Source organism: Epinephelus fuscoguttatus, linkage group LG12 (assembly GCF_011397635.1).
Source record: "Epinephelus fuscoguttatus linkage group LG12, E.fuscoguttatus.final_Chr_v1".
Lineage (NCBI taxonomy): Eukaryota > Metazoa > Chordata > Actinopteri > Perciformes > Serranidae > Epinephelus > Epinephelus fuscoguttatus.
Window position 1 is genome coordinate 25,367,493 of NC_064763.1, and position 13,497 is coordinate 25,380,989.

Below are 13,497 nucleotides of genomic sequence, written 5' to 3' on the forward strand. Positions count from 1 at the left end.
TGTTTATCAGATAATCTCATTGCGTAAATATTTTGTGAAAGCACCCTACAATATCGTTGCAATATTGATATTAATATATTTAGTTAAAAAAATATTGTGAAATTAGATTTTCTCCATATCTCCCAGCCCTATGTGAACACACAGTGAGTCATACTGTGGTACATGTTGTCCTCATTCTTTGTTGGACCGTGTAGCCTTAAAGTTTAGCTCTGATATATGCTTTCTGTATGTAAATGTATGTTCTTAAGTCCTTTACAGTTTGTACCCTCTAATGTATACACATTGTAAGGACTTTGTGTTAATCCAGGCCTGTCCTGGGGTTTGCCCTCACTTGAGTGTGTAAAGGCAGATCTGCCAAAGGGGTTGATGGGGTTGGGCGTGTGGCTATACAGCCTGTGATTGATGAATAAATGCTCCATTAATTTTCTCTATGGATTTTTCAGAAAATCCCTATATTAAAAGTTTTAAGCCATTAGCCAGCATAAGCCAAGACATAAATCTTGACCTCATTAGAAAATAAAAACATAAAAAAGGCCAAAATGTGTAAAACTGTTCTTATTAGCTTTTAAGAGGGAATGAACTGCGCAGCTCATTAGACTCTCTGAATGAATTGGACTCCCACTCACACAGTCGCACTCAGACAGTACTTACAACCACATACTGTACTATTTCCTCTATCTTGTGTTGCATGTAGTGTATTGTGATTTCTTTTACCTACTGTCTTGTATTTTCTCTGTTCTGATTTACAGTCACGCACATTTGGACCCTCTCTGACTTGTGCAATTTAGGATCGTCTGCAGTGTCTACAGTTAATCATTTCTCTCTAATAATCAAATTCCCTCTGGTGACAATGACTCACATTCTCACTTTCCAAACTCAACATTTCAGATCTATAAAGGCTTTGTTGTTACTCATCAATTTAAAAACAACAGTTGGCACCATAACAGCACTTCAGTGGATGACTAGTTTTGCTCAAATAATGACCAAATATATGAGGATGCCGCAAAAAAATTCAGTTTTGTAAGTGCAGAGCAAGCCGGTCATGTCACGTATAAAGTCCTCTGGCCCCGTAACAGCTGCCCTGATTGTAAGCTGGCTATTATGAGATTGCTGGTCAATCAGGCATTTGTTTTGGCTAAATATGCTTCACATAATGTTGACTACTGTGCAAATTTAGATGCATTTGCTTGTGTCTGTGTGAGACCTGATGTAGAAGCCTCTCTTTGGGTTGCTCCTTAGCGTCGTGGTCCCCGAGCCCATACTGCTGTTCATCAGCTGTTCCCTCAAGTCATGGATCTTAGCTTCAAAGCGGCTGTACTCTGAAACAGAAAAATAAACACATAAACATTTTTGGCCCACATTCAGACACATCAATAGTTAGTTAATAAGTTATAGGGATGCACCAATCCGACATTTTCTCTCCTATGACCAATTCTGATACCTCAACTTAGTGAACCGCGCAACTACCAGTTGAAAATTACTATTAAAAATTGCACAACTAATTGACTTGAAAATTTGTACAATATTAGAAATGAGATATCCTCGTTATGTGTGACAGTTATGACCTTACCATCGGGTCTGTACTGAGCGATGATGGTCACCGTCTGGCCAGCGTTCTTCAGTGCTGCAGCTGCCTGTTCATGTGTGGCCATACGCAGGTCTACACCATTCACCTGATGCACACACACACACACACACACACACAGTGTGACTTTTAACACCTGCAGCTGAAAAATCACTTAGTGTAACTGTAGAATGCATTAATGTGTGTGTGTGTGTGTGACACTTTTATGAAGATAAAAGTGTCCTTACACTGAGGATCTGATCGCCCTTGTGCAGCTCTCCGCTGAGGTCAGCTGGCCCTCCTGCCAGGATGAAAGAGATAAAGATTCCCTCTCCGTCCTCCCCTCCGACAATGTTGAATCCCAGACCAGTGGAGCCTCGGTGGATCAAAACTCTGCGAGGCTCCCTGGAAGAGAGAAGAAAGTAGACATATTATCAATAATATTATACACAATAATATAAACCGTACCACTAGCGTCGCTAATCCTACAATTGCTTATGTTGGTACTGCTAATAATAAAACATTATACAGTACATATTGAGCTGAAGAATCATTGCTCACCTGGGGATATCATCATCTCCCATCATGCCATGCAGAACGGGAGAAAACCGACTAGGTGAGGTGGGAGTGAGGGCTTGTGGGTAGTCTGACCCAAGGTAGTTGGGGTGGCTGAGTTCAGTGTCCATTTGAGAATATGCTGGGAAAATACACAGAAAACCAAAGTGGGTATAATATACCGCTTTTCAACCGACTACATGCACTGGTGGAATTTGATATTTTCCTTATGCTTAGTGTGCCTAAAAAAATCTTTAATTATCTCATGAAGGCCTTTTGCAGAAATAGTATCGTCCTGCTCAGATTCTTTTATTACAAGGACATACTTTTATCAAGATGCGGATTCAGGTCAAGGACACTTTTTGTGTTTTTGTGAGGAATGAAAGAAAAGAAAAAAAACCTCTGAACCTGTACAACACCTCAGGTTTGAATTTTCACAGAACTCCCACAGCCATCTCTAGTGAGTTAGAAAGAACAAGTTGTTCCCTCTACTCTACTTTTGACTGCTGCTTCAAGTCCAAGGAAAATTCTCTCATTTTTGTGGGTGTACATTCTTGGAAATACATCAACTGAAAGGCAGGACATTTGGTGACAAAGCTCTCTGGTGTGATTTTTTTCGCTAGCCTTACTTTGCAACACGCAGTGTAGATTTTCACACAGAGAGACAGGGGCTTACTGCTGGTGAGGTCCGGAGGGTTGTAGGAGTTGGTCAGGAACAGGTTGTTGGGCTTGGCCACCCTGAGGTACACTACCTCAGCTGTGTTCTTCAGAGCCCCCACCGCATCCTCGTGCATCACGTCCTCAAGACACACATTGTTCACCTGGTTGTTGAAGACAAGCAGGGAAACACAATCAGGATCGCCAGGCACAAAACGACAAGGCTCAGTGTGAGAGGGAGACCAGAGGTGACACAGGGTCCTCCATTTCATACTGACACATTTATATTCACATTTGTGATGTATGATCTGAAATTTAGAACGTTTATGACACCAACAGATCAAAATTAGATAGACATTTAGCGGCAAAATCTTTTTTAAATTTCACCATTAGTGATGAAAGTAAATTCACTTGATTATTTTTAATGGAACGCAGTAAGGCTTAAACTGATTTATTACAGCACAGACCTAGTTTAAATCATACACAAGGTAAAATTAAAGCTGGAGTGTGTGACTTTTACACATAAATTACATTCAAGTCTTTGCCACAGAGTTCACACAATGCTGATTAAGCCTTTTGAAGCTGAGGAAAGCACTCTGTATTTCCCATGTAACAGAGTTGTGATGTCTTGTGTCTGTGGATACTTTCCTAAGCTGGCACAACGGAAGTTGTGAGTTTTACGTCAACCAGCCAGAGGTGAAGGGGGCAGGAAGGAGGAAGACACCATAGTGACAGAGCAGCAGGTGCGGTAGTGGAAAATCTTAAGAAGTGTCCAAGAAAAGTTTTTGGAGTGGATTCTCCAGATCAAGAGGAAGGATTAAAGTAAAAAAATAAATACTTGAAGAGAGGGCTCCTGCAGGTGGGGATGATGTGGCGAGCTCACCTGCTGGCGTATAAGCATATGTTGACAGTATTTGTGTAATTACTGTCATTGCCAGAGGGGGGAGACAAAAGTTCAGCACTCCAGCTTTAACTATTTGAAATTCCTTACTCTAGAAATTAAAAGAGAAATTGCTGAGCATCTATCAGACTAGAGAGGTAAAGATAAGGTCAATCACAAATAAAGCTAGGGCTCCTTTCTGGATTAGGAGCCCTTAAAGGTATGCAAGTCCCACCCTTAACTAGCTTTGTGTGTTAAGGTCACAAAAAGCATTATTACTTATGGCTTAATATATCCATTGATGGCAGATGTATTTTTTTAACAGATTCACAATGAGTAGAAGCATGCTGCTGTATCCCATTTAGAAGAGGTAAAGCATTTGCTGAGACACCATTTAGTAGAAACCAAGCACCATTTTGAAGTTGCTGGTGTTGAGCTTGCCATCAGCTGCTCTGCGACAGTCTCTCTGTTCTCCAGCAGGTGGCAGCAATGCTGCTCGAGACACACTGTGGCAGCACTCCAGTTAAACATTCATCCCATCCTACACATCTATTAACATATTAATGAAAGTAATTTCAGGCCATGAAAATTACAGCTGTAATTTATCTCGGCTCTTGATACATCAGTGCAGCTTGTATACACAAATGTGTGAGTGTGCTTGTCTGTGAATGTGTGTCTATGTGCTCAAGAGGTGAGAGTCTGAGGCTATTAGTGACATGTATATGTGTAAGGCCGTATATCTCTCCGTGCTGGTTATTATTCCATATGAATGACCAACCGCTAAGATCTTGTCCCCGATCTGCAGACGCCCATCTTTATGAGCCGCTCCGCCTTCGATGATCTTGGTGACATAGATACTATTATCTCCCGGTATGTGCTGGTTTCCCACCCCTCCAGCAATGCTGAAACCTAATCCTGAGAAAAGGGAGTGATGAGAGAGGCAGGGAGTGAGCAAAGGAGGTATGGGTTAACACAGAGCAGATTTGCTAAATCCAGAGGGCACAGCTTAGCCGAGTATAAAGCATCCTTAAGCTCGTACAAAAGCAGTGATGCTGTACACCAGTCCACACTTCCACATACCTTTAGGTCCTTTGATGAGTTTGATTTCAGTGACTTTCTCTGCTGCTGGTTTTCTGCGGAGAACATAGAGGCGGACGATAGCACCTGCCTCCTTAAGGGCCTCCACAGCTTGGCTGTGTGTCACCTCCCTCACGTCAACATCATTCACAAATAGGATGCAGTCGTTCACACTAAGACACAGAAAGAGAGAGACAGTTTAGTGTGAGTTTTTGTTTTGATGAAGAGTGTAATCCTCCACCAGAGGAGGTCAGGAAGCAGTCAATCTCCTGCTATTGCTGTGCTGGGGATCCAGTTTCACCACAGACATCTGGCCTTTCCCCCAATTCTAAGTATCCAATATTAACGAGGGCAGAAACTCTTCTACTATTGATCTAGCACAAGTGTTAGCTGCAGTTTAGCTCTCTTTGCATTCCTGAAAATCATGAGGAGTTGATACGTGAAGTGCAAGTGACAGCCTGTGTGCGGAAGGGAAGCCGATTTTCAGGCAAGAAGATTTTGATGAAATAGCTATTTTCAGATGAACACATTCTTCCTCCAAGGGCCTAAAAACTCTACTTATCACTATTCCATTCATGTGTTTAAAATTGATTTTCACGGCCATGAAAATTATAGGGTGTAAAATTTTGTAAGACTGAAATAATTCTTGAGGGCTGCCAGAGGTTTAACAAATTAAGCTTAGCGAAAGTTCAATCACGAGGACTATCTTCATGCCTGCTCTATTTATTTACATTCTCGCTCTCTCTCCTTCTCTTTCTCTCTTTTTCTTTCCTCTCCCACTTCTGAGCTGACTGAAGGCGTTCACTCTTAAAGGTCCAGTGTGTTGGGTTAAGGGGGATATATTGGCAGAAATGGAATATAATATGTACAGTAAGTTTTTGTTAGTGTATAATCACCTGAAAATAAAAATGGTTGTGTTTTTGTTACCTTAGAATGAGCCGTTTATATCTACATAGTGAGCGAGTTCTGGTCTACAGAGATCACCATGTTGCACCACCATGTTTCTACAGTAGCCAAGAATGGACAAACCAAACACTGGCTCTAGACAGGGCCATTTGTGCTTGACTCATCAGCCACCATAGTTAGAAGCCCCTCTGGGATGAGCGGCATTGGAAAAACACATATGTTTAGCAGCTTTATTTGGTGTTCTTAGTGGTCTAAATCACAGTGTCTGTTTTTTTTGGAGAGGAAGAGACCTCTGAAGATAATACAACTCCCTGTAAAACCTCCTGAACATCGTGATCTTAAGTTATCAGAGAGAAAAGTTAAGCACACATTAGCATGCGTTAGGCTAACGGCCATCTCTGACCTGCCAAACAGTGATTTGTGACCTTGAGACTGCTTTATTTAGTGTTTTCACCAGTTTAAATGATAGGGTCTGTTTGTTTTGTAAAGATGGAGTCCCCCTGCGGATAATTTAGCTCCCAGTAAAAACCTGCTGCACAATAAAAACTGAAGGAATTCTAATCAGGAGACATTTCAGCTACACGCCACAAAATCTTCTTAAAGCTTACTTTAAGTTCAACTAATCAGATTTGCCACAACCCCTGTGAGCCAATCACCACAATGATGTCAAACTTTAAAACTGTTCCTTTCTCTGCTGCTGTCACTTCAGTGTCAAATCTCCTTCACCTCATTCCCCTACAGTTTTCATCACAGCCACCACCATCAGATGTCCAGCTCCACATCACATCCATGCAGATTTCCAGCCATTGCTCGTCACCCCTTCACCACCAACATCAGTGTCTAGACTCCATTATGGGACTATTCCTTTACAGCTCATGGCATCACTACCCCCTTGAAACGATGACACCGCGATGGGGTCTAATCACTAAAGACTCCTCACATATTTCTTCAACTTTTACTACTGTGCCCACAATGTCAAATAAATTAATTTAATTACTCTTAAGCCTCACTTTCAATTAAGTCTCCTGACTGGAGTGAGATGCATCGCTAAAGCCAACTCCAAAGGGAACCGATGGCTGCTGACATCTTCATTTAAAGGATTTTACACTGACAAAGTGTGAGCTGTGTACTGTTTATTAGGCAATATTATATATATTTTTGCATGTAAAGAAGAGCACATTTTTATCGTACAGCAACACATTTTTTAATGCTGAAAATTCTGACAACTCCACCATAGAGCGTCCTATAATGTTCTCTGTAGCTGTGTGCTCAGAGGGATTTACATGCTACTTCTACTAAACTGTAAACAACATGTACGTATTGTACAAAACGTCACTGGATGTTTTTGTTTTTAAATAATCAAATAGAGAATTCAAACCATCTGAAAGCAACATAAATCTTTCACAAATTGCAGGTTTTGTAAGGTCTTCAAGGAATTTCATTTTTAAGCTACTATAAAAGCAGTAAGGCTTAAAGTATTTTCCCTTAAGATATTTGACATATGTTGCTCATAGCAGTCAGTAAAGGCCAAGGAAAAAAAAAACCCATTGCATTCAGGCAAATTGTTCTCTCCAGGTCTGCTTTACCCTCTGAAGTCATTTCAGATGGACATTTATAGGTCAACTGTAAAGAGAAGGATGCCTCTGTACATGGTTTATTTATTGGAGTTGCTGTGTATTGCTATTTTCTTACCATGCTATATCATGTGCTTAAAATAGCATCTCTTTTAACATACATAAGTGCTATGTATACATGTATAAGACTCTTTTGAGCATCCCAAAAAACAATAAAGCAACATGAGAAAGTCTGTTGTTTGTAGACCAAATACAACAGTAAAAGTAAAGAAAATTGTTGAAAACCTACAAAAATAGTAGAGGATATTTGTTGGATTGTGGTTTTCAGATCTTGAATTAAACAGGCAGGTCTTCTCTGATGTAACGTTGATGCTGAACGGTCTGGACAGTCAATAGGCGGTAGATCTGTGGTACATTACTTTGGACTTAAACTGAAGAGGTGAGGTACTTTTGCTGTTTCACTTCTCTAAGTGTGTTTGCTGGTAGAAAAATGACTGGCTGTCTGAATCAGTGAATTCAAAAGAAAATGTTCGGGAAGGTGGAGACAAAAGGCAGGGTAACTGCGGGCAGCATAGCAGCATTCCTTTTATCTGAAACCCGGGTCGGACTAATGGGCCCATGGGCGTTTTTGATTGTTGGATTTCATGTTTCTAGAATGTGGGAACATGAATGCACAAAGGCTGGCTTTGTGTTTATTGTAGCTTAGATGTGTGTGGTTTTACCTCAGCCGTCCATCCTGAGCCGCAGCTCCTCCAGGTATGATTTTGGTGATGAAGATGCTGGGGTCGTCGCCCACGTGAGGGTTGTCTGTTCCTCCTGCTATGCTGAAGCCCAGGCCTGAGTTACCCTGAAGTAGTAAATACGAACAGAAGCGCATTGTTATTCACATCAGAGGCATTGTATGGAAACCCATTTCTGCCAGGTTGATGAACAACTTCAACAAAAAGATTCTGTAAGTCATTAAAATGAGAAACTTTCTTGAAATAAGGACTCAAAATAAAGACTTAGTATCTGAAAATAATGATGTGGTATTTTCAAAATGATGAAATAATATCACAAAAAATAAAATATTATTGCAAAATAATGACATAATACTTTAAAATAATGACATAGTATCTCAAAATAATGAATTTGTATTACAAAATAATGACTGTCTCAAAATAATAAATTAATATCTCAAAATAATGAAATAGTATCTCATAGTAATGACTTAGTATCTCAATATATTGAGATACTAAATCTTTATTTTATATATAATGATATAGTATTGCAAAATAATGAAATATTATCTAATAATAATGAAATAGTATCTCATAGTAATGACTTAGTATCTCATAATAATGAAGTAGTATCTCATAATAATGACTTAGTATCTCATAATAATGAAGTAGTATCTCATAATAATTAAATAGTATCTCATAATAATGAATTGGTATCTCATAATAATGAATTGGTATCACAAAATATCAATTTAGTATCTTATTATAATGATACACCTTATATCAAGTCATAATTTTGAGAGAGCTTCTCATTATTTTGACATACTGTGTCATTATTTTGAGATAAATATGTTAATATTTTGAGAAAGATTCTCATTATTTAATATTCTATGTCATTATTCTAATAATGAGATACTGACTCATTATTCTGGGAAAGTTTCTCATCAGAATGACTTGCAGGATCTTTTGTTCCTCTTTGATTGTGGCTCTGAAGATTGGAGATGGTTATATATGGTTATTGAGACTATTCTTATTCCATGTCTACTGCATATAAATACATCTTAAATCAAGTTTAAAGGATTCATTTCTCATACTCACTCTCTCCAGTGTGATCTCTTCATATTCGATTTCCCCTTCTGTTCCATTCACCTGTCAGAACAGGACGTTAGTTTATAGTATTTTAAAGTAAAGTAAATGTTACAGTTACATAAACAATCATACAAGGTTGCCCTAAATAGTATGAGCGAAAATTACAGTTAAATTCCTAAAGTGAGCTATTGTTGATTCAGCATTACCTCTGGGCTCGATCATCATATGTTGCTATTAATCAACTAACTCGGAAGTCCTGCTTGGGGGATTTCCCGTCAGCTCCTGAACTCAGCATCATCAGCACTAAAATCTAATTATAGCACCTATTAAACAGAAGTTCTGTCCACCTAATGTGATCCAGAACCGTTCTGCTCCTCTTTGACGTACTGTATGTGCGGACCAGTGTGGTACCTGGTTGAAAATAGCATCACTATTCTTTTAGTCTAATTCGCCTTCTGGCTGAACAACTCAGCTACACATCAGCTTTACCTCTGCAATTAAGCAAGTCCCAGAGGAAGAGGGAATTTAAAGAACTTCAGACTTCACTGTTTTTGTGTCTGACCTAGAAAACAACTTTTCTTAGTGCTGTAGTGGTGCAAAAAAAATACTGGTCTGTGGTGGGAAGCTTTTCTCTATGAAGTCTAGTTCTCTAATCCCTTACAATTCATGACAATATGTTGAAGGTATTTCACTGCTTTCATTTTCGAAAAGACATTAAAGAACTTTGAATCAAATTGAGTAATGTTTCTGCTCAGTCTAATGTATATCAAAGAAAGAAGCCTACTTTTAATTAAAAATGGGACAAATTAATTACTTTTATCTTTCAGATTAAAACAAAACAAAGACCTCTACCTGGATGCTGGGAAAGGAATGGAGTTACTGATAACACAGACTGAATATGAAGGCAGTTAAGTTGAGCCTAACATAATAATACAATAAAGGGAAGATTAAACATAATCCTTACATATGGGGAGCCATCGAGTGTGTCAGTGTTCACAACCACTGGAGGAGTATTTCCCTGGAGGCGGAGAGAGAAGACACATTATTAAGAAGTAATGGCAGAAACTCAAAGATGAGGCAGCTCCTGGATGGGCTCTATATCCCTGAAACCTACAGTCACAGCCAAGACTGATGGCCATTTTAGCTCTTAGCTGAGATAACACCATCCTCATTCTACTATGGTTGTCACTTGAAAGGATCGAGAGCACTGCTTGATAGCATTTGTTATTACACACCCATGATGGACACAGTAATAATTTATGCTTGGCCCCATGGATCCTCCAAACTCTTGGTCTTTGGTTTATCTTGATTGAATTATAGCTTTTGTTATCGAATACTGTGGACATGGACATCTGCCTCCTGCCCACTATTTATTTCAAAACAAACCTCTGAAGACAGCAAGTCAATGAGAGGATGGGATTTCTAGCATTGATGTGGTTTGGGTCTAACTGCTGGGAATCTTCTCTGTTAGCTTAAAAAGTAATAGTTAACCTTTACACATGATCTAATTCCTCTCCTTTAAGAGAGACCGTTCACCCCAAAATCAAAAATACATATTTTACCTCTTCACTGTAGTGCTATTTATCAGTCTAGATTGTTTTGGTGTGAGTTTCCGAATGTTGGAGATATCATCCATAGAGGTGTCTGCCCTCCTTTGTGGTGCTCAAAGCGCCAAAAAAATACCTAAATAAGTAAATTAAAATACATTTGAAAAACTCAACAGCAATGTCTCTTTTCCAGAAATCATCACCTCCTTACTCAAGATAATCCACAGACCTTGTTGTGACCTTTCTTTCTACCCAACTGTATTGCCAACTGTATCACCAAGCAGAGGGAAGCTTGCATTTTATCATGGACGAGAGGCTCTTGATCATGACAGTGCGAGGTGTTAGCATTAACGGCATTCTTCTCGGCTGTGCTGTAATGTTAAATGCACACTCGGCAGCCCACAACATAATTAGAGTTGCTCTGATGCCATTTTGTCCTCCCCAATACAGATTCCACTACCTAAATTTAAGCATCAGATGGCACCGAATACTGATCTGATGCCACTGTGGTAAAACGTTTTTTCATCACCTGTATACTGACCTTATCGTATCAGATTGGTGCATAGACTCGTGCACTTCCTGATACCTGATCAACATTTTAGGCACTATTGTTGGCATTTCCAATACTGGTATTTGTATTGGAACAACTCAAACCAAAAGAATCTAGATACATGAAGAGCACTACAGATAAAAGGAAAACTGTGTTTGTTTTATTTTGGGGTGAACTGTCCCTTTAATCTCTGTATAATATATTCTCATTTTTTATGCTCCTTTTAAGGATTTAGTCTCACAATCAAAGTATCTGATGTTGGAAGATGTAAATACAACATTAAGTACTGTACTCGTTGGAGAACACGCTGACTCCCCCCTCTAAACTCCTGTGTTTATTTCTGTCATTGTTCTGTACCCTGCTGATTAGCATGGGAGAGAGACGCTGTGCATCTGAAGTGCTTACAGAGCAGCAAACAGCAGCATAAAATCAGCCTGCTGACCTTCACAGACCTGACAGCTCCGACACACACAAACAACCACACAACCAAACCTAACACACTTTCTCAGCTTTTAAGAAAAAAAAAATGATTTCACATTCTCACCCAGTGATGCAACGGGAAGTTATTTTTCCACTCAGTCAGTCTGTTACTCTCTCTGAGAGATTTAAGTTGTCATAGGAATTCAAAGAAGAAGCGTTCAGTTTTTGCATAGATTATTACAGTGATATGTGCTGCCAGTTTACCTAAAACTAATGCAATCTAATGCAACAGTCCTGCAATAATCCTCCCTTCATGAAGGTTATAATGCTCAATCTGTTGAAACCCCCTTTTATTTTCCTGCTATAACATCTCACAATGTACCGTAAAAAGCCTGTTCTTTACACAGCACCACCATCCTATGATCCATTTTCTCATTATTAATCAAGTTGAATGATACTAAATATAGCTGCCATTATAAGAACATACTCATGCACATGAGGTAAAGACATAAAACTGTCCCCCAGCCCCCCAACACAACGCCAGAGCCCGGCTTTAACTGCACACTGTTCGATTATAACATTGCCTGTGCATAGCCTCACCGTGTAGCTGTGTCCAACGGGCCGTGCTGCTGAACATTACGTCAAATTCATCCTTATCTGGAGACAGAAATAATGAGTATAGCCAGCAGAGAAATCTAAGCCCAGTGCAGGCAGTTTCCCTGCAGGGATTTGACAGAGCCCTCTCTCGCTCTCTCTGCTCTGTCAAGTCGTTCGATGTCGTGGTTGTTAGGATTTACAGTGTTTGGCTGCTCTTGCCCACCTATATTTTAGCACAGCACCTATTCAGCTAACCCGTCCTCTGCCATGTCTGTACAGGCAGCACCACCAATCCATCCACACCCAGACCTTTACCTCATGATGGATTTATGTGCAGCGAAATAAGCGCCAGAATATGCACATTATTCAAAGACATCCAGATTTTTTTGTTACACTGATTCCCAGATTTTACAGTGTTTCATATATATGTGATTTAATCATTTCCTAAATAAAAGAATATCAATATTGTAGCATGCACTGTGCTGAGGCAAGAAACAGAGATGCAAAAGAGTGAAGCAGTGTGTTTAAATCGATTTCTTTTTCCATTAAGAGTTGAATAAATAGACTTTGTATTGATAATTTAGCACTGGAAACCACACGATTCAGCCTCTATTAAAGTTGTAGCTACAGAACACACTCCCTCCTGAATATGTGATCATAAGACTCTCAGGTGATCTAATCAATCGTCACTGCTCTGTGCACGTGCGTTTGTCAGAGGCTCATGACCCATTCTCTGCACGCTCACACTTCTCGTCGCTTCAGTCTGATTGACAGTTTTACTTGAACGTGGTAAAATAACGCCAATAATAATGACATTAGCCTCTTTAGTTAAGCCTAAGGATATTTAAAACACCCAACTGCTGTCTTTGCCGCTGAGATTAAATGTGCAAAGAATACCTCAATATCATCGGAGGGGATGATGTCACGTGTGAGCGTGCACTGGATACAAACCAAAGGTTGCATTAGAGAGGCTTTAACGCTGCATATCCAGCACACCTTGCAGTATCTGGAAAGCCTTTAACACATAAAAGCCATCCAGCCAATAAGCACGATAATGACCTTTGTTGAAATACGCAATGTCAAACTATAAATTGGCATGTGTTGGATAAAGACAGTGGGTTTTTTGAGAGCAACAATGAGCATGCATGCGTTATGGGTATTGCACAATTTGAGTGTGTATCCAGAGTGCTGCCTTCTGTTTAAGATAGAAAGAGGTATAGACAAATACTCCAGACTGACCCTTACCTTAGGGCCGTGCAAGGCTGTGAGTGAAGGGTTTTGTAACATTCAGCTGATTTTCTTTTTGTGTGTCAGGTTGGACGGCTGGCGAATTAGCTGTTTCAGTGTGTGGGTTTTAGTGCA

General features: G+C 39.7%; 1 protein-coding gene across 6 annotated transcripts in view; it reads right to left on the reverse strand.

The window, feature by feature from the left end:
- LOC125898410 (disks large homolog 4) overlaps positions 1-13,497 on the reverse strand; it is a 91,177-nt gene that overhangs the window by 13,100 nt on the left and 64,580 nt on the right. For all 6 annotated transcript variants that reach the window (XM_049592198.1, XM_049592197.1, XM_049592196.1 and 3 more), the window contains 10 exons: positions 9,986-10,039; positions 9,031-9,081; positions 7,936-8,060; positions 4,737-4,906; positions 4,435-4,571; positions 2,796-2,940; positions 2,126-2,261; positions 1,813-1,969; positions 1,571-1,673; positions 1,205-1,319 (listed from right to left, as the gene is read on the reverse strand). In XM_049592198.1, coding sequence (XP_049448155.1) covers positions 1,205-1,319; positions 1,571-1,673; positions 1,813-1,969; positions 2,126-2,261; positions 2,796-2,940; positions 4,435-4,571; positions 4,737-4,906; positions 7,936-8,060; positions 9,031-9,081; positions 9,986-10,039 — 1,193 coding nt within the window. The remainder of the gene's footprint in view (positions 1-1,204; positions 1,320-1,570; positions 1,674-1,812; positions 1,970-2,125; positions 2,262-2,795; positions 2,941-4,434; positions 4,572-4,736; positions 4,907-7,935; positions 8,061-9,030; positions 9,082-9,985; positions 10,040-13,497) is intronic.